The sequence below is a fragment of the Elephas maximus genome, chromosome 15 (assembly GCF_024166365.1).
Source record: "Elephas maximus indicus isolate mEleMax1 chromosome 15, mEleMax1 primary haplotype, whole genome shotgun sequence".
In the NCBI taxonomy this organism is placed as follows: domain Eukaryota; kingdom Metazoa; phylum Chordata; class Mammalia; order Proboscidea; family Elephantidae; genus Elephas; species Elephas maximus.
In genome coordinates this window covers 41837288-41850404 of record NC_064833.1, presented here as the reverse complement: position 1 = coordinate 41850404, position 13117 = coordinate 41837288, and the positions used below count along the sequence as shown (strand labels likewise).

Below are 13117 nucleotides of genomic sequence, written 5' to 3'. Positions count from 1 at the left end.
GTCCTCGGGAAGCCAGGGGCCCGGAGGACACCGACTCCGCCGTGGAACCTTCTCTACGGACGTCCGCCCAGGAGGCCCGGGGAGCGCAGGGCTCCGCCCGAGGGGGCGGCACCCAGCCCGGCTTCCCCCGCGAAACTGCCCCTGCGAGCGGCGCGGCCGCGCCTCTGCGCCCGGCACCCCCGCGGCTTCCGCGGTAGTTTCTTCTGATGATGCAAACACTGACTTCCCGCATCCACTTCCCCACAGAGGCCGCGGAGTCGGCGGGAGCCGGCCGTGCTGGCGAGCCGCGCGCCATGGGCAACATCCAGAAGAAGCTCACCCGCAGAGGCGAAGGCGGCAAGCGGCCGGAGAGGGGCGCGCCGCGGCGGGGGCCGGCAAAGGCGCCGGCACCGGGCACCGACAAGCAGCGCCGGCCGCGGGCCCTGGCGACGGCGACGGGGGGCGGCGCCAACGGGCACCCGGGCGGCGGGCAGGATGCCGGTGACCCCGCTGCGCCCGACGCGTCCCCGGGGCCCGGCGCGCCGCCCGCCCCAGCGGGCCTGAAGAGCGAGGGCAACGAGCTGTTTAAAAACGGGCAGTTCGCGGAGGCGGCCCTCAAGTACTCGGCGGCGATAGCGCAGCTGGAGTCTGCAGGTGAGCTGCGCCTTGGGATTTACCGAGACCCCCGGGCTGCGGTTCACGGGATCTCAGAGCTACCCCAGGAGAGGCGCAGGCCGCCCCCAGTGACAGGGGCTTGCATTTCCTTCCCGCGACCGAGGGCTCTGTGTGACCTGATCCATTGTGAGCCATACATTGGAATGTGTAGCATGTGCCCGGGCGAAGCACGTTTGCACCTGTCCCTTACGGGCTTCCCTTCTCTGTGGCGATTGCGGGGGGGATAGAGCCAGCTCCTTGGAGAGCTGCATTGTCAACAGCCTGTGGGACTGCAGTGCCGTCGGAGACCTTATAATCTGGGGAACTGTGATTTTGCTAGTGGATTTTAACTGTATTTAATTCAATGTGATTTCAGGAAATGAAAGTGCAGGTGATCTAAGTATCTTATATTCAAATAGAGCAGCATGTTACCTAAAAGAAGGAAACTGCAGTGGCTGCATTCAAGATTGTAACAGGTAAACTGCACGTTTTCAGGTTTGCCAAGAAATTACTATGATTTCAATAGGATGAATGCAATATTTAATATCCTCAATTTCTGCACAAGGGTCTGATTTCTTATATAGTTTTAAGTCATCTTAATACATACTATCATAGATTCTCCTTTCACATATATGAAGACAGTTATAAAAGCGTTTTTTTTTTTCTTTTCATTTTCGCTGTTACCACCTTAACTCATGTGGTTTACACATCACTCCTAGACTACTGGAAAAGCCTTCTGCCTAGTTTCTCTGCCTCCTCCAGTCCACCGTGGCATCAGAATAACTTTTCCTATTTCGAACAGGCATTTAGTATTGTCTTCCAGATAAGCATAATTGTCACCACACTACCTCCAAAACAAGCTCCCATTTGGTCCACTGTACCAGTTTCTTACACTCACCCGCCCCAGGCTCCAAGCCTTTGCCCATGTTGTCCTGCTTCCTGGAATGTACTCTGCACATCTTTGCTTTTGCAATTTCTGCTCAGCTGCCACACCCTGTTTGCCTCCCTGGCCACCCTATCCAGAGGAAGGTCCCGGTCTTGTGCACATCTCTAATGCATGCACTGTCACTCTGTCACACTTACAGGTACTGTGTCATCCACTGCACTGGATTTTAACTTCTTAAGGTCAGAAATCCTGTCTTCTATAGCTTTGTACCCCTCAAAACACAATACCTGCTGATGGTACTCAATAAGTTACACACTGGAATGGGTGAATATGTTTACATGAATAAAAGTATTGTTTTACCATTAAACAATAAGTCCGCTATAGGAACCCTTTGGCAAGAAGCAATTGGTAATGCATGTAAAAATAAGTTATATTCTGATTTGACTGATAAAGTTATGGTTTAGTCTGGTTGTGTGGTATAATTATTAATATCACCCCCTTTCACTCTCAGAAGCCCTAGTTTGGACAATAAATTCTGTGGACACCTTGTTTATAAGGTGAACAATTTATCGTTTTTCTATTGGCAGTATCAGTTTACTGATATGGGTGAAATCTTGCTAGCATCTGTGCTTATGGTATAAAAAGGCCTTGGGAGACCCTTGGATGTTTGCCAGTTTTACATATTCCAATTAAAAATAGACAATGTTTATATTCACTTTGGACCAACTTTCGACCTCATCCATTGTGTGAGCTCGTACTAGCTCATCACATTTTCAGGATTTTTTGAGCCATTGGATGTCGAGTTGGTAGCTTTAAGTCGGCAATAGTGGGAGTACAAATACCATGAAGATTGACAACACCGAAGCCTGAGCTTTTTTTCTTTTTTCTTTCCCTGAAGAGACAGTTGTTAGAGATTTACTCCTGCCCAGAACTAGCCAACAAAAAAAAAAAAGACCATGTGTATTTGCAAGACACTAGGCAGTTTGTGATATGTATCTGAGAACCTTTTGGCTCAAGTGTCTGTAATATATTACCCTAGAGCTTTGTCTTATGCCTTTTTACAGTAAGCGAATTCAGAACTCTTTAGTTAAAACTTGGGGCCCTTCAAGTTAGGGCTGCTGTAGAACAGTGGACTCACTTGGTCCTTAAATGAGAACTCTTAAGGAGCAGATGTTTGCTAGCTAAAATTCCTTACATTTCAGTGTAGATCCAGGAGGGAGTCCAAGATAGACACTAGCCATGATGTCCGGGGAGCCCGGAATGGGGGCTTGCCCTGGGGAGGAGTGGGAGAGGGCCTGCAGGGGAGATTTAGGTAAGGTGTCCTTAGATAAGAACTGTGTTCTGGGCCAAGGAATCTGGCTCTGCTGGTCAGTGCTGGCCTTCCGAGAGACCGACCTACTTAGATGTGTTCTTTGACACCTGGCATATGAGTCCCAGTATAAAGGGCATGGAGCTGGTGCCAGTAAGGGGTGATTTTACTCCCTAGTAGTGGTTCTCAAACTTGTTTTAATGCCAGAGAAGCCATGGTGTACTTTTGAGAACATGTTGAAAATTGGATATATTCAAGCCTGCATGAACTAGGAATAATAGCAGAAATGACTATTTTCTACATCTGTGTGTCTTCTACTTATTAAGATATGACCATATCTTCATCTCAAAAAGATTGCATACATTTTAAAGGAAGCTTATTTTTTGAGGTTTTTAGTTAATTCTGTTTGCTCCTTAAAGAGTTGTTTTGTGTTCCATGAGCCCTTATTACCAGGCAAGTGATAGCAGGAGTCAAACATCTAAAAGGAAAAACTCATGAGAGCAAAACTTAAAGTAAGGGGGAGTGGAATCTTACCTATTAAAATAACTTTTTATGCGATTTGGGGAAAACTACTATGTGATTTTAAATGTATAAACTCCTGGGAGGCACCGTTAGGCACATTGCTATTTCCTGGTGTTTCACATTTGGAGAATCACTGTTCAGAGTGTAGAGTGTGTAGAGGATGTTCTTGGAAGATGCTCCAGGGGCTCCAGGCCCTGTCCCCCTCCTCACTGCAGCATCTCCACGTTTCTATCTTAAACTTCCAGATGAAACATGAAAAAGGGTTATGATGCCTAAATATAAGCATGAAAACCGTTATTTTAGAAATTACTTTTTATTTTCGTTATTCTTACCAGCTAAAAAATACTTGGTTTTCCCATTCTGTTGAAGAGCCTTTTTAGGGCATCAAAACCACACCAGAATTTTCTCAGTGACTTTCTACTGACAGTATTTGGAGAGACTGTAACTGTATGTTGCCTAGAATTTGTCTGCTTTTGCTTATCTTTGCTATTCTTTGGCACACTTGAAATTGTTGTTGTTGTTGTTGCTAGTTGCCATGGAGTCGATTTTGACTCAGGACGACTTGAAATTAGAAGACCTTTTAAAGTCTTAACCATGTTAACTTGAATAGACAGCCCGCTCTGTAAACCCTGGTTTAAAATTGTCCTGTATTTGTCTTTATGAATAGACACTCATTTTCCTTAATGGAGTTTCCATAAGCTCATATCATTTTCAGGATTGTGGTTAAATAAAGAAAAAAAAAGAAAGCCTTACATTTTCTGGCTAGGAGGTGCTAAAAATTAAATGCATCATCTTCCTCAATTTAGATTCTAAGACTGGCTCAGGTCCATCTTGATTGGATAAATGGCACCTTGGGTGTTGGAAGTCTGCTGTGAAATAGAGGTGGCCAAGTGATTGTGAGAGGGACATGTCTTTATCATCTCTGTTAATGTGAATATCTCCTAAACATTGTTGTTACGTGTTGTTGAGTCAATTTTCGACTCACAGTGACCCCACGTGACAGAGTAGAACATAGGGCTTCCTAGGCTATAATCGTTATGGAAGCAGATCACCAGGTCTTTCTCCCCTGGAGCCATTGGGTAGATTCAAATCGCCAACTTTTGGTTAGCAGCCCAGTGCTTAACCATTGTACCACCAGGACTTCTCCGCTAAAAATTAGGCTAAGCTGAATTTAAGGCAGAGGTACAGGTGATGGATCCTGACACTCAGGAATCTATTTTTTGATATTTAAATATTTTTACTTGATTTTAATTTTACTTTTTAAAATAACTTTTACTGATTATAAAAGTAAGACGTACTCATCATAGAGAAATTTTAAAATCTAGTACAGCACAAAGAAGATAATTAAAGCCACTCATAATCTAACAGCTGGGCAGAGCCAAAGTGGTTATTTTTCAGAGAAATGATGCTGATAGGTTTATCAGCGTTTCTAGAATAACTTCCACAGTACAGAGTTGAGATGCGCACTCATGTGTGCAGTCGAGTATCCTTAGGGTTGCTATGAGTCAGAGTCGACTGATGGCAACGGGCTAACGGGTGTGAAATAGCGAGTTGTGAGTGAATGAGTCAGTGGCAAATGACTCACACCTCCTTCATTTGCAGTGTTATCTGTGTGGTTGTGGTAGAAAGAACGTAGGCTCTGAAGGTTCATTCAACAGGCTTGCTGAGCGCATCTTATGGCTGAGGTGTTGATCTAGGCACTGGGAATATAGCGGTACTCAGGACAGACTTGCCTTCATTGAAGCTTTAATTCAGAAGAACTGACATGTGAGTAAATCGCTCTATGTGTCTCTCAGTTTCCTCACCTGCAAAGTGAGCATAGTAATGTTTATCTTTTAGGTTTGTTGTGAGATTAGATGAGAAAGTCTCCAATGACCAGCATAAGCGGACACTCCATCACGTCTTCATCCTTGCCAAATCATTGTAGACTGGAGTAGACAGCGGGTTGCTAAGACTGTTGAAAAAACAAGTTAAGCAAAGCAGCACTTGCTCTTGCTTTCCCCAAAGCAAGTTAAATATTTGACACATAAATTCCCCGTAGCACACCAAACCAAACCCATTGCCGTCTAGTTGATTCCAACCCATAGCAACCCTGTAGGACAGAGTAGAACTGCCCCATAGAGTTTCCAAGTTCCTGCTGGTGGATTCAAAGTGCTGACCTTTTGGTTGGCAGCCGAGACCTTAACCACTGTGCCACCAAGTCTCTACCTGTAGCATAAGAGTTAAAAAGAGTGAACCCGCAGTCCCCCAGTGCAAACAGTCTGGTGTGGATGTTGGTTAGTAGGTTATATAGAAAGTATATGCTTCATAGGATCTCTGATGGGGTACTTGTTCACAGCTTCAGTGAATTTTGTTAAAACCGAGAGTACAGTGGGCTTCTTTCATAAATACAATGTTTTGATTGTATGCTTTATTTCAGAATATAATGAAGTACATTTAGTGGGAAGTAGTTTTAAACAGTTGCTTCAAACAAAACCAAAGAACATAACCTTGAACTACATCTTCAGTGATATTGGAAACACTTCATAGACTAAAAAAATGCAAGGTGAAAATCCATGACTTATAAGAAACCATTGTATGTCTAATTCCTTTCTTCCCTGTGAGCCCTTTTTCAGCAAGTAAATCATAGTAAACTTTATTAAGTTTTAGGGAGATTATTTTTAAAAAGTAATTCACATTTTTATGGTTCTGTGCTAAGGTGCTTTATTAAATGCATAGGTTCAAACAAGAACTTTCTTCTTAATTCGTCAATAACAAGCATCTGTTGAAAGTCTACTCTGTACCTGGTACTATGCTGGGCTCTTTTGGGGCACAGAGGAGTGTGAGAGGCACACTGCCTGCCACCAGGGAGCTCAGTGGGGAAGGAGGAATCTCCAGAGTGTTAGTGCTGGCTTGCCTCTCTGGTATGTACCAGCTGCTGGAGATAGAATATCAGACATGTACATATTTGAGAGTCCCTAGGTGGCACAAATGGTTAAACATTGACTATTGGAGGAAGGGTTGGCAGTTCAGACCCATTAAGAGGAACCTCAGGAGAGAGACCTGGCAATCTGCTTCTGAAAGGTCACAGGGTTGAACACCCTGTGGAGCAGTTCTGCTCTGCACACAGGCAGTCACCATGGGTCGAAATCGACTCCACAGCAACTAAATAACAACGACAGTACTGCAATATACATTCGGTTAAGTATACACTAAAGAGTAATTTGCAGAATAAATAATTTTCAGTATCTTTGTTTTCTTTAGAGCCCTGGAACTTCATCCATTCTCAGTCAAACCTCTTCTGCGACGAGCAATGGCCTATGAAGCTTTAGAGCAGTATCGGAAAGCTTACGTGGATTATAAAACAGTGTTGCAAATAGACTGTGGAATCCAGGTAGCAAATGACGGTATCAACAGGTAATCTCACCCGAGGTAGCTACTGAAGGGCTGCTTGTTCTGTAACGGAGTTAGATTTTCCTCTACTTCATGAAAGATGTCTAAGTGTAGATGTGTTGCCAGTTCTGTATTTATGTGAACGATGGCCTTCTTCTCCGTTAAAACCAAATGGTTCTCTCTCTCTCACTTAATGGCTGACTATCCCTTAATATATTTTGAGCTGTTCTCTCACTGCTTTACATTGTTGCTCTCTGGTCCGTTGATTACCATTCATATTCATTTTGTTTTTTTAATAACATGGGTTGAACTCATGTCTGGTACTCAAAATGTACAGATTTAACTTTAGTATTTGTAAATATCTGTGGGGTTAGGAAGGTGTTTTCACTGATGTCATAAATCAGCATTGATTATGGATCCAAAAATGCAGTGAAAACTGCCATTTTGAATCTTCTCCTCCTACAGGCTTTGCAGATGTTCACTGGCACCACATCTGTCAGTGGAAGCGTATCTGTTGTTTTTCCTCAGGAGAACAGATGTCTTCATGAGCCTCCTAGACATTTGTTTTGTATGCCCTTGTACATAGATGCTCATCTAGGATGAGTGTTAATTTATAATGGTGAAATAGCAAGGAATTTGGGTCTGATTTATATAATGACCCATTTATCCCTTGAGTGAGAATGGGAAGGTAAGAATTTCCAAACTTCGTAAGTTGCTTTCAGGTGAAATTTGGAAGGTACTAGTTGGATAACATTTGTAGTTATGTACAATACTGTCTCATCCTATTTTGCCCAGAGCATAGCCTCCAGTATTTATTGCTATGCTACACTGTGCTGGTACTAGTCTAGTATACAGTGTTGCATTTTCCCCAGAAAAGACAAAAAGATAAAATGGCATGGTCTCTGTCTTTAAGCTAACTAAAATCTAGCTAGGAGGGAAAACTTAATATAAGACGAATTTTCCCCAAGTGCAAGAAGATGTTAGATGATAAGGGTGGTGGGGGCTTACAGAGAGATCAGGCCACCTTTGTCTATAACTTGTCATCACCAAAGACTGGATATTGACGTCTCAGTTTAAGAAACTGTAGGGAAAGTCTGTGTGTTATATTTTGTGGTTATAGTTGTTTGGGAAGCCTTAATGGAGAGCACTTGAGATAGTCTTTTGAAGGGCACTGATAGAGAACATGAGGAGACCTTGAGCAAAATTACAGAAAATGAGAATTTTGGCATATTTTGGATGAATCATTTTTTAAAATGATGCCTTACTTCCTCAACTGGTCCCAGCCTGTTTTGGAGAAAACAGAGGCAACAGCCATTCCCTGGGGCATTCACTTTGTGGTCACACGGAACCTGTGTAGTCCCAGCCTCACCAGAAGAGAGGGATATATACTCGTTATATGTGGCAGCGTAGACTGGATCAAACCTCAGACATTCACAGCTTCCTTGATCTCTCTAGCTTATGAAAGGAGGCCATCTCAGCTGGTAGCTCTCCCAGCCATTTGCCCTACTGCACAGCCTTGTTACCGCATGTGATCTGCTCCTTGCTCACATGTGCATCTGTTTGGCATCATATGTGTCTGTGTTTCACCCCAGGCAGAAACTCAGTACCCCTTAAGCAGTAACTTCCTGCATCCTTCCCCATAGCCTTGGGTAGCCCCTAATATACTTTTGTCTCTCTGTGTTTGCCTATTCTAGATACTTTATATAAGTGAAAGCATATAATATTTGTCCTTTTGTGTCTGGCTTATTTCACTTAACAATGTTTTCAAGGTCTACCCGTGTCATAGCATGTATCAGAACTTCATTTCTCCTGATAGCTGAGTAACATAGTATGTAATACCACATTTTGTTTATCCTCTCATTTATTGATGGATACTTGGGTTGTTCCCACCATTTGACTGTTGTGAATAGTGCTGCAATAAACATTGGTGTATAAGTACCAGTTTGAGTACCAGCTCTCAAGCTTCTTGGGTATATACCCACCTAGAAGTGGGATTGCTGGTTGATATGGTAATTCTATGTTTCACTTTTTGAGGAACTGCCAAAGTGTTTTCCACATCAGCTCCACCATTTTGCATTCCCACCAGCAATGGATGAGGGTTCTAATTTCTCAACATCCTGCATTTGTTATTTTCCATTTTTCTGATCGTGGTCATCTCAGTGGGTGTGAAGTAATATCTCACTGTGGTTTTGATTTCTATTTCCCTAACAGCTAGCGAGGAGCCCGGGTGCCATAGTGGTTAAGAGCTGGGCAGCTAACCAAAAGGTCAGCAGTTCAAATCCACCAGCTGCTCCTTGGAAACCCTATGGGGCAGTTCTACTCTGTCCTATAGGGTCGCTATGAGCTAGAATCAACTCAATGGCAACAGGTTAATGGTTAGTGATGTTGATCACCTTTTCATGTGCTTATTGGTTATTTGTATATATTCTTTGGAGAAATGTCTATTCAAGTCCTTTGCCCATTTTTTAATTGGCTTGTTAGTCTTTTTGTTGTTGAGTTGTAGGAGTTCTTTACATATTTGAGATATTAAACCTTTATCAGATATATGGTTTCTAAATATTTTTCCCATTCTTTAGGTTGCCTTTTCATTTTTTTGATAGTGTCCTTTGATGCACAAAAGCTTTTAATTTTGATGCGGTCCATTTTATTTTATCATTTATTGCACACGTTTTTGGTGTCATATCTAAGAATCCATTACAAAAAACAAGGTCCTGAAGCTTAGTTCCCTCCTATACTTAGAGGTTTTGCTTTTAATTTGCGCCTTTCTCTGCCTGGTAGTTCCCAGGATATTTGGGTAAAGTAGGGTCTTCACACACAGATTCTCATGAAATAAAGTTGGAAGACACCTGAAGCATATGTGACATAGGGAGACCTGATACAAAGGTATTTTAGGAAATGTAGCTTAATGGTGATAGGCTGGATAGCTTGAAGGGAGAAATATTGTAACTAAAAGACCACGAATATTCACATCTGAAACTTCTATATTGTGCTTTTTATATGTTACACAAGCTGGCTCTTTTAGACCAATTGACTTTTAATACTCATTTTTTAACTGAATGGTTCTTGTCGATATATCATTATATAAGAAGATGCGGAGGCTTACTCCAGTTTTGCCATATATACTTTTATATAAAATACCCGCTTTTAAAAGTTCACTATTCCTTTTTGTGAGTCTCATATTTATGCTTGCTTTTCCATCTATTCTAGTTCATTATGGAAAATTAAACAGCAGCTTATTATTATTTTATTTAAACATCTGTGCTTATTTTGTACCTGTCTTCCATTAACCATGTTCCTTTCTTCCTCTCCAGGAATCTTACTTGTTAAATTCCCCTGCACATACTTATTTACTCCCTGGCAACACATCATCTCTTTTCAGCAGCTTCTTCCTTCCTCTCTGCTGGTAATCAAGTTTTGCTTCGAAATTCTCTTCCTAAAGCTTCTTTATCTTCTACAACTATGGATGGTTATACATTAATTTTCAGATTTGCCTTTTTACACTAAAACAGTTGGGATTTGGCTATCATAACCAAAGATCAGATATTGAAATTTCACTCTAAGAAACTGTGAGGAAAGTATATGTATTGTATTAGTCCATGTATAAATATAAAAATGTTTCCCACAGAGAATATAGGAAACTCCTAAGGTAACTTACTTCAATGCATTGTACTAACTACCAGTGAACTTTCTCAGTCTTGGGAAATACCTTTTTTTTTTTTTTTCCCCACCAGATTCATCCCAAAGACATAATTCAGTTTTGTTTTTAAATCTAAGTATGATATTTTATGTTTAAAGTAAAGAGAATGTTGCAATCAGCGATGTTACTCTGAATCACATGATGGCCATTAGTAAATGTCAATAATGCAGGGGTCCCTTGTAGTAGACTCCAACATCCCATTCTTTCACCTTGTTTATATGAAAACAGAATAGGATTATTTTAGAGGTGAAAAAAACATCAGGTAAGACTCCTCCACCGTATTGTAAATGTTTAACAAAAAGCAGCGTGCCACGTGACAGCTAAGCCTCTGCAGTTACAGCAATCAGTCTTGTAGTCTTGTTTTTAACCACTTCAGTATTTCAGTTTGGATACAGAAATCCTAAAGTACTTCTGATTATTCTCAAGAGTAACACATTATCAATTTAATACTTACATTAATTACTGAGGGGACATGATATGCACATTACATTTTCTTTTAACAAAAGAGAAATGTATTTTTTCTTTGAACTAAAGAATGGCCTAAAGTTATATAGTTTGTGGCAACTTCTAAAAGTTCTTTTGAAGCCATTTTAATTTATGTGGACAGAAAATTGCTCAAGACTGTATGTTTTCTATAAGGAAGTACACATTTGGATAGCATTTGTAAATCTTATCTTGATATGACCTTCAGTGATATAAAAAGCAAACTGCATGATCAATAGCAAAAACTTATTTTTTAGAATAGCAAGAGTTTTAATGGATCTGGATGGACCAAACTGGCGGGAGAAGCTGTCACCCGTCCCATCTGTGCCCACTTCTGCGCAACTGCGAGCGTGGCATCCTGCAGCAGTGACCAGGTCGGCCCAAGCGGGAGATTCCAGCAGCCGTCAGCAACCAGGCATTCCAGGTGTGGAGTCTGCGCTCCTCTCTTCTGGAGGTTCTCTTGAGCATGTGCGTGTATTTTCACAGTAAAGCAAGGGGATTAAAGCATGAAGCCTGGCATCAGACCTGGGTTCAACTCCCCGTTTGCCTTCTTTTAGTATGTAGTCTTAAGAAGTTGCTTCACATCTCGAGTAGCCTAACGCATATGACAGGGAGAGAATGTTAATAACTATCTCATGGGGTTGTTGTCAGGAATAAATGGAGGTAAGCATGTAAAGTACTTAGCATATTTGCTGACTTTGTGACTCCCATACCAGTTTCCATCAAATCAGCTCCAACTCCTGGCAATCCCACGTGTGTCAGAGTAGAACTGTGCTCCATAGGGTTTTCAGTGGCTGATTTTTTGGAAGTAGAGCACCAGGCCTTTCTTCTGAGGCACCTCAGGGTGGACTTGAACCGCCAACCTAAGTTAGCAGTGTTGTTAATAATAAGAAAAAAAAAGCATCATGTAACTCTTTAGTAGACCAGCTATGTGGCAAGACTACAGTACCATATTTTTACACAAATAACACACCTTCCATGTTTATTTGCCCACCATGCCCTGCCCCCACAAGATATTTTTATAAGCATGCTATGCTAACAGCAACATGTAAAAAAAAAACTGGCATAGTGGTACTTGAGAAAATACTTCACGGGGGGCGGGGAGGGTGCTATTGGCAAACTAACATAGAAGGTGCACCTTAATTTGCATAAAAATATGGTAATAGAATTGATGTGCTTAAAATAAGAATAAAAAAACACATCACAACATAAATATATAGCAGGTACCTTTTGGCTTATGGAGCCCTGGTGGTGCAGTGGTTAGGAGCTCAGCTGCTAACCAAAAGATTGGCAGCTCGACTCCACCAGCTGCTCCTTGGAAACCCATGGACCAGTTCTACTCTGTCATATAGAGTCCCTATGAGTTGGAATTGACTCAACAGCAATGGGTTTTGTTTTTTTTTTCTCTGCCTTATGGCATAGTTGTTAACTTATCTGGATTCCCATAGTGCCTACCTTATTACTTTACATATAGTAAGTGTTTAAGAAATGTGACTTAACTCGTGTTTTCTGAGCTTTAAAGCCAGTTGAGGCCGCATTTCTCTTGTCCGCTTAGGAACTCCAGGTGCATCCCAGGTTGGGCTTCATTTGGAAGAGCCTCTGAGGTTCCTGAACCATGCTGTCTGAATGGCTAATGTTAGGCCCTCATCCTCTTCATTCCTTAGAAAAAGGAGGCAAGGAGCATCTTCCAATGCTTTTAGACAATTCAGCACTCCTAGGAACATCTTGGAGATCTCTAGTTTTCCAGAGTCCATTATTAAATAATGGGGCTTGGCAAAAAGTATTTGCACAATAAAGGGTAGCTATTTATTATTAACAAAATGCACATACCATCCATACTGTAGATATCTAATAGAAAAATCATAAGCACAAGTATAATCAGCTGTATCTGAAATTTTCTGTTCATATTTGTTTACGAATTATTACTGAGTGAATACCAGAGGTTTAAAAAAAAATAGAGGAAGAAAAGTTTGAGCAAAGCTTTACAGCAAATTCTGGGAAAAATCCTCTGTGATATTCTATTTTAGGGTGTACATACTAGGACACTTAGAGATGTGTCATTTGACAACCATTGTGTGAAATCTTTTGAAATGTGAAACATGAGGCAGAAATGTTCTGTGATTTGAAATAAAAGATGAAGAATTAACTGAGTAACATTTTACATAACTTTGTACAGAGGGAGAAAGAAAATTATCATTTCCATTCCAGGTTTATA

General features: G+C 41.5%; 1 protein-coding gene across 4 annotated transcripts in view; it reads left to right on the top strand.

Moving 5' to 3' along the window:
* The window catches only part of SPAG1 (sperm associated antigen 1), an 88787-nt gene that overhangs the window by 59440 nt on the left and 16230 nt on the right, over positions 1-13117 (top strand). For all 4 annotated transcript variants that reach the window (XM_049853788.1, XM_049853791.1, XM_049853789.1 and 1 more), the window contains 4 exons: positions 247-633; positions 1010-1109; positions 6594-6746; positions 11160-11326. In XM_049853788.1, the coding sequence (XP_049709745.1) occupies positions 247-633; positions 1010-1109; positions 6594-6746; positions 11160-11326 (807 nt within the window). The remainder of the gene's footprint in view (positions 1-246; positions 634-1009; positions 1110-6593; positions 6747-11159; positions 11327-13117) is intronic.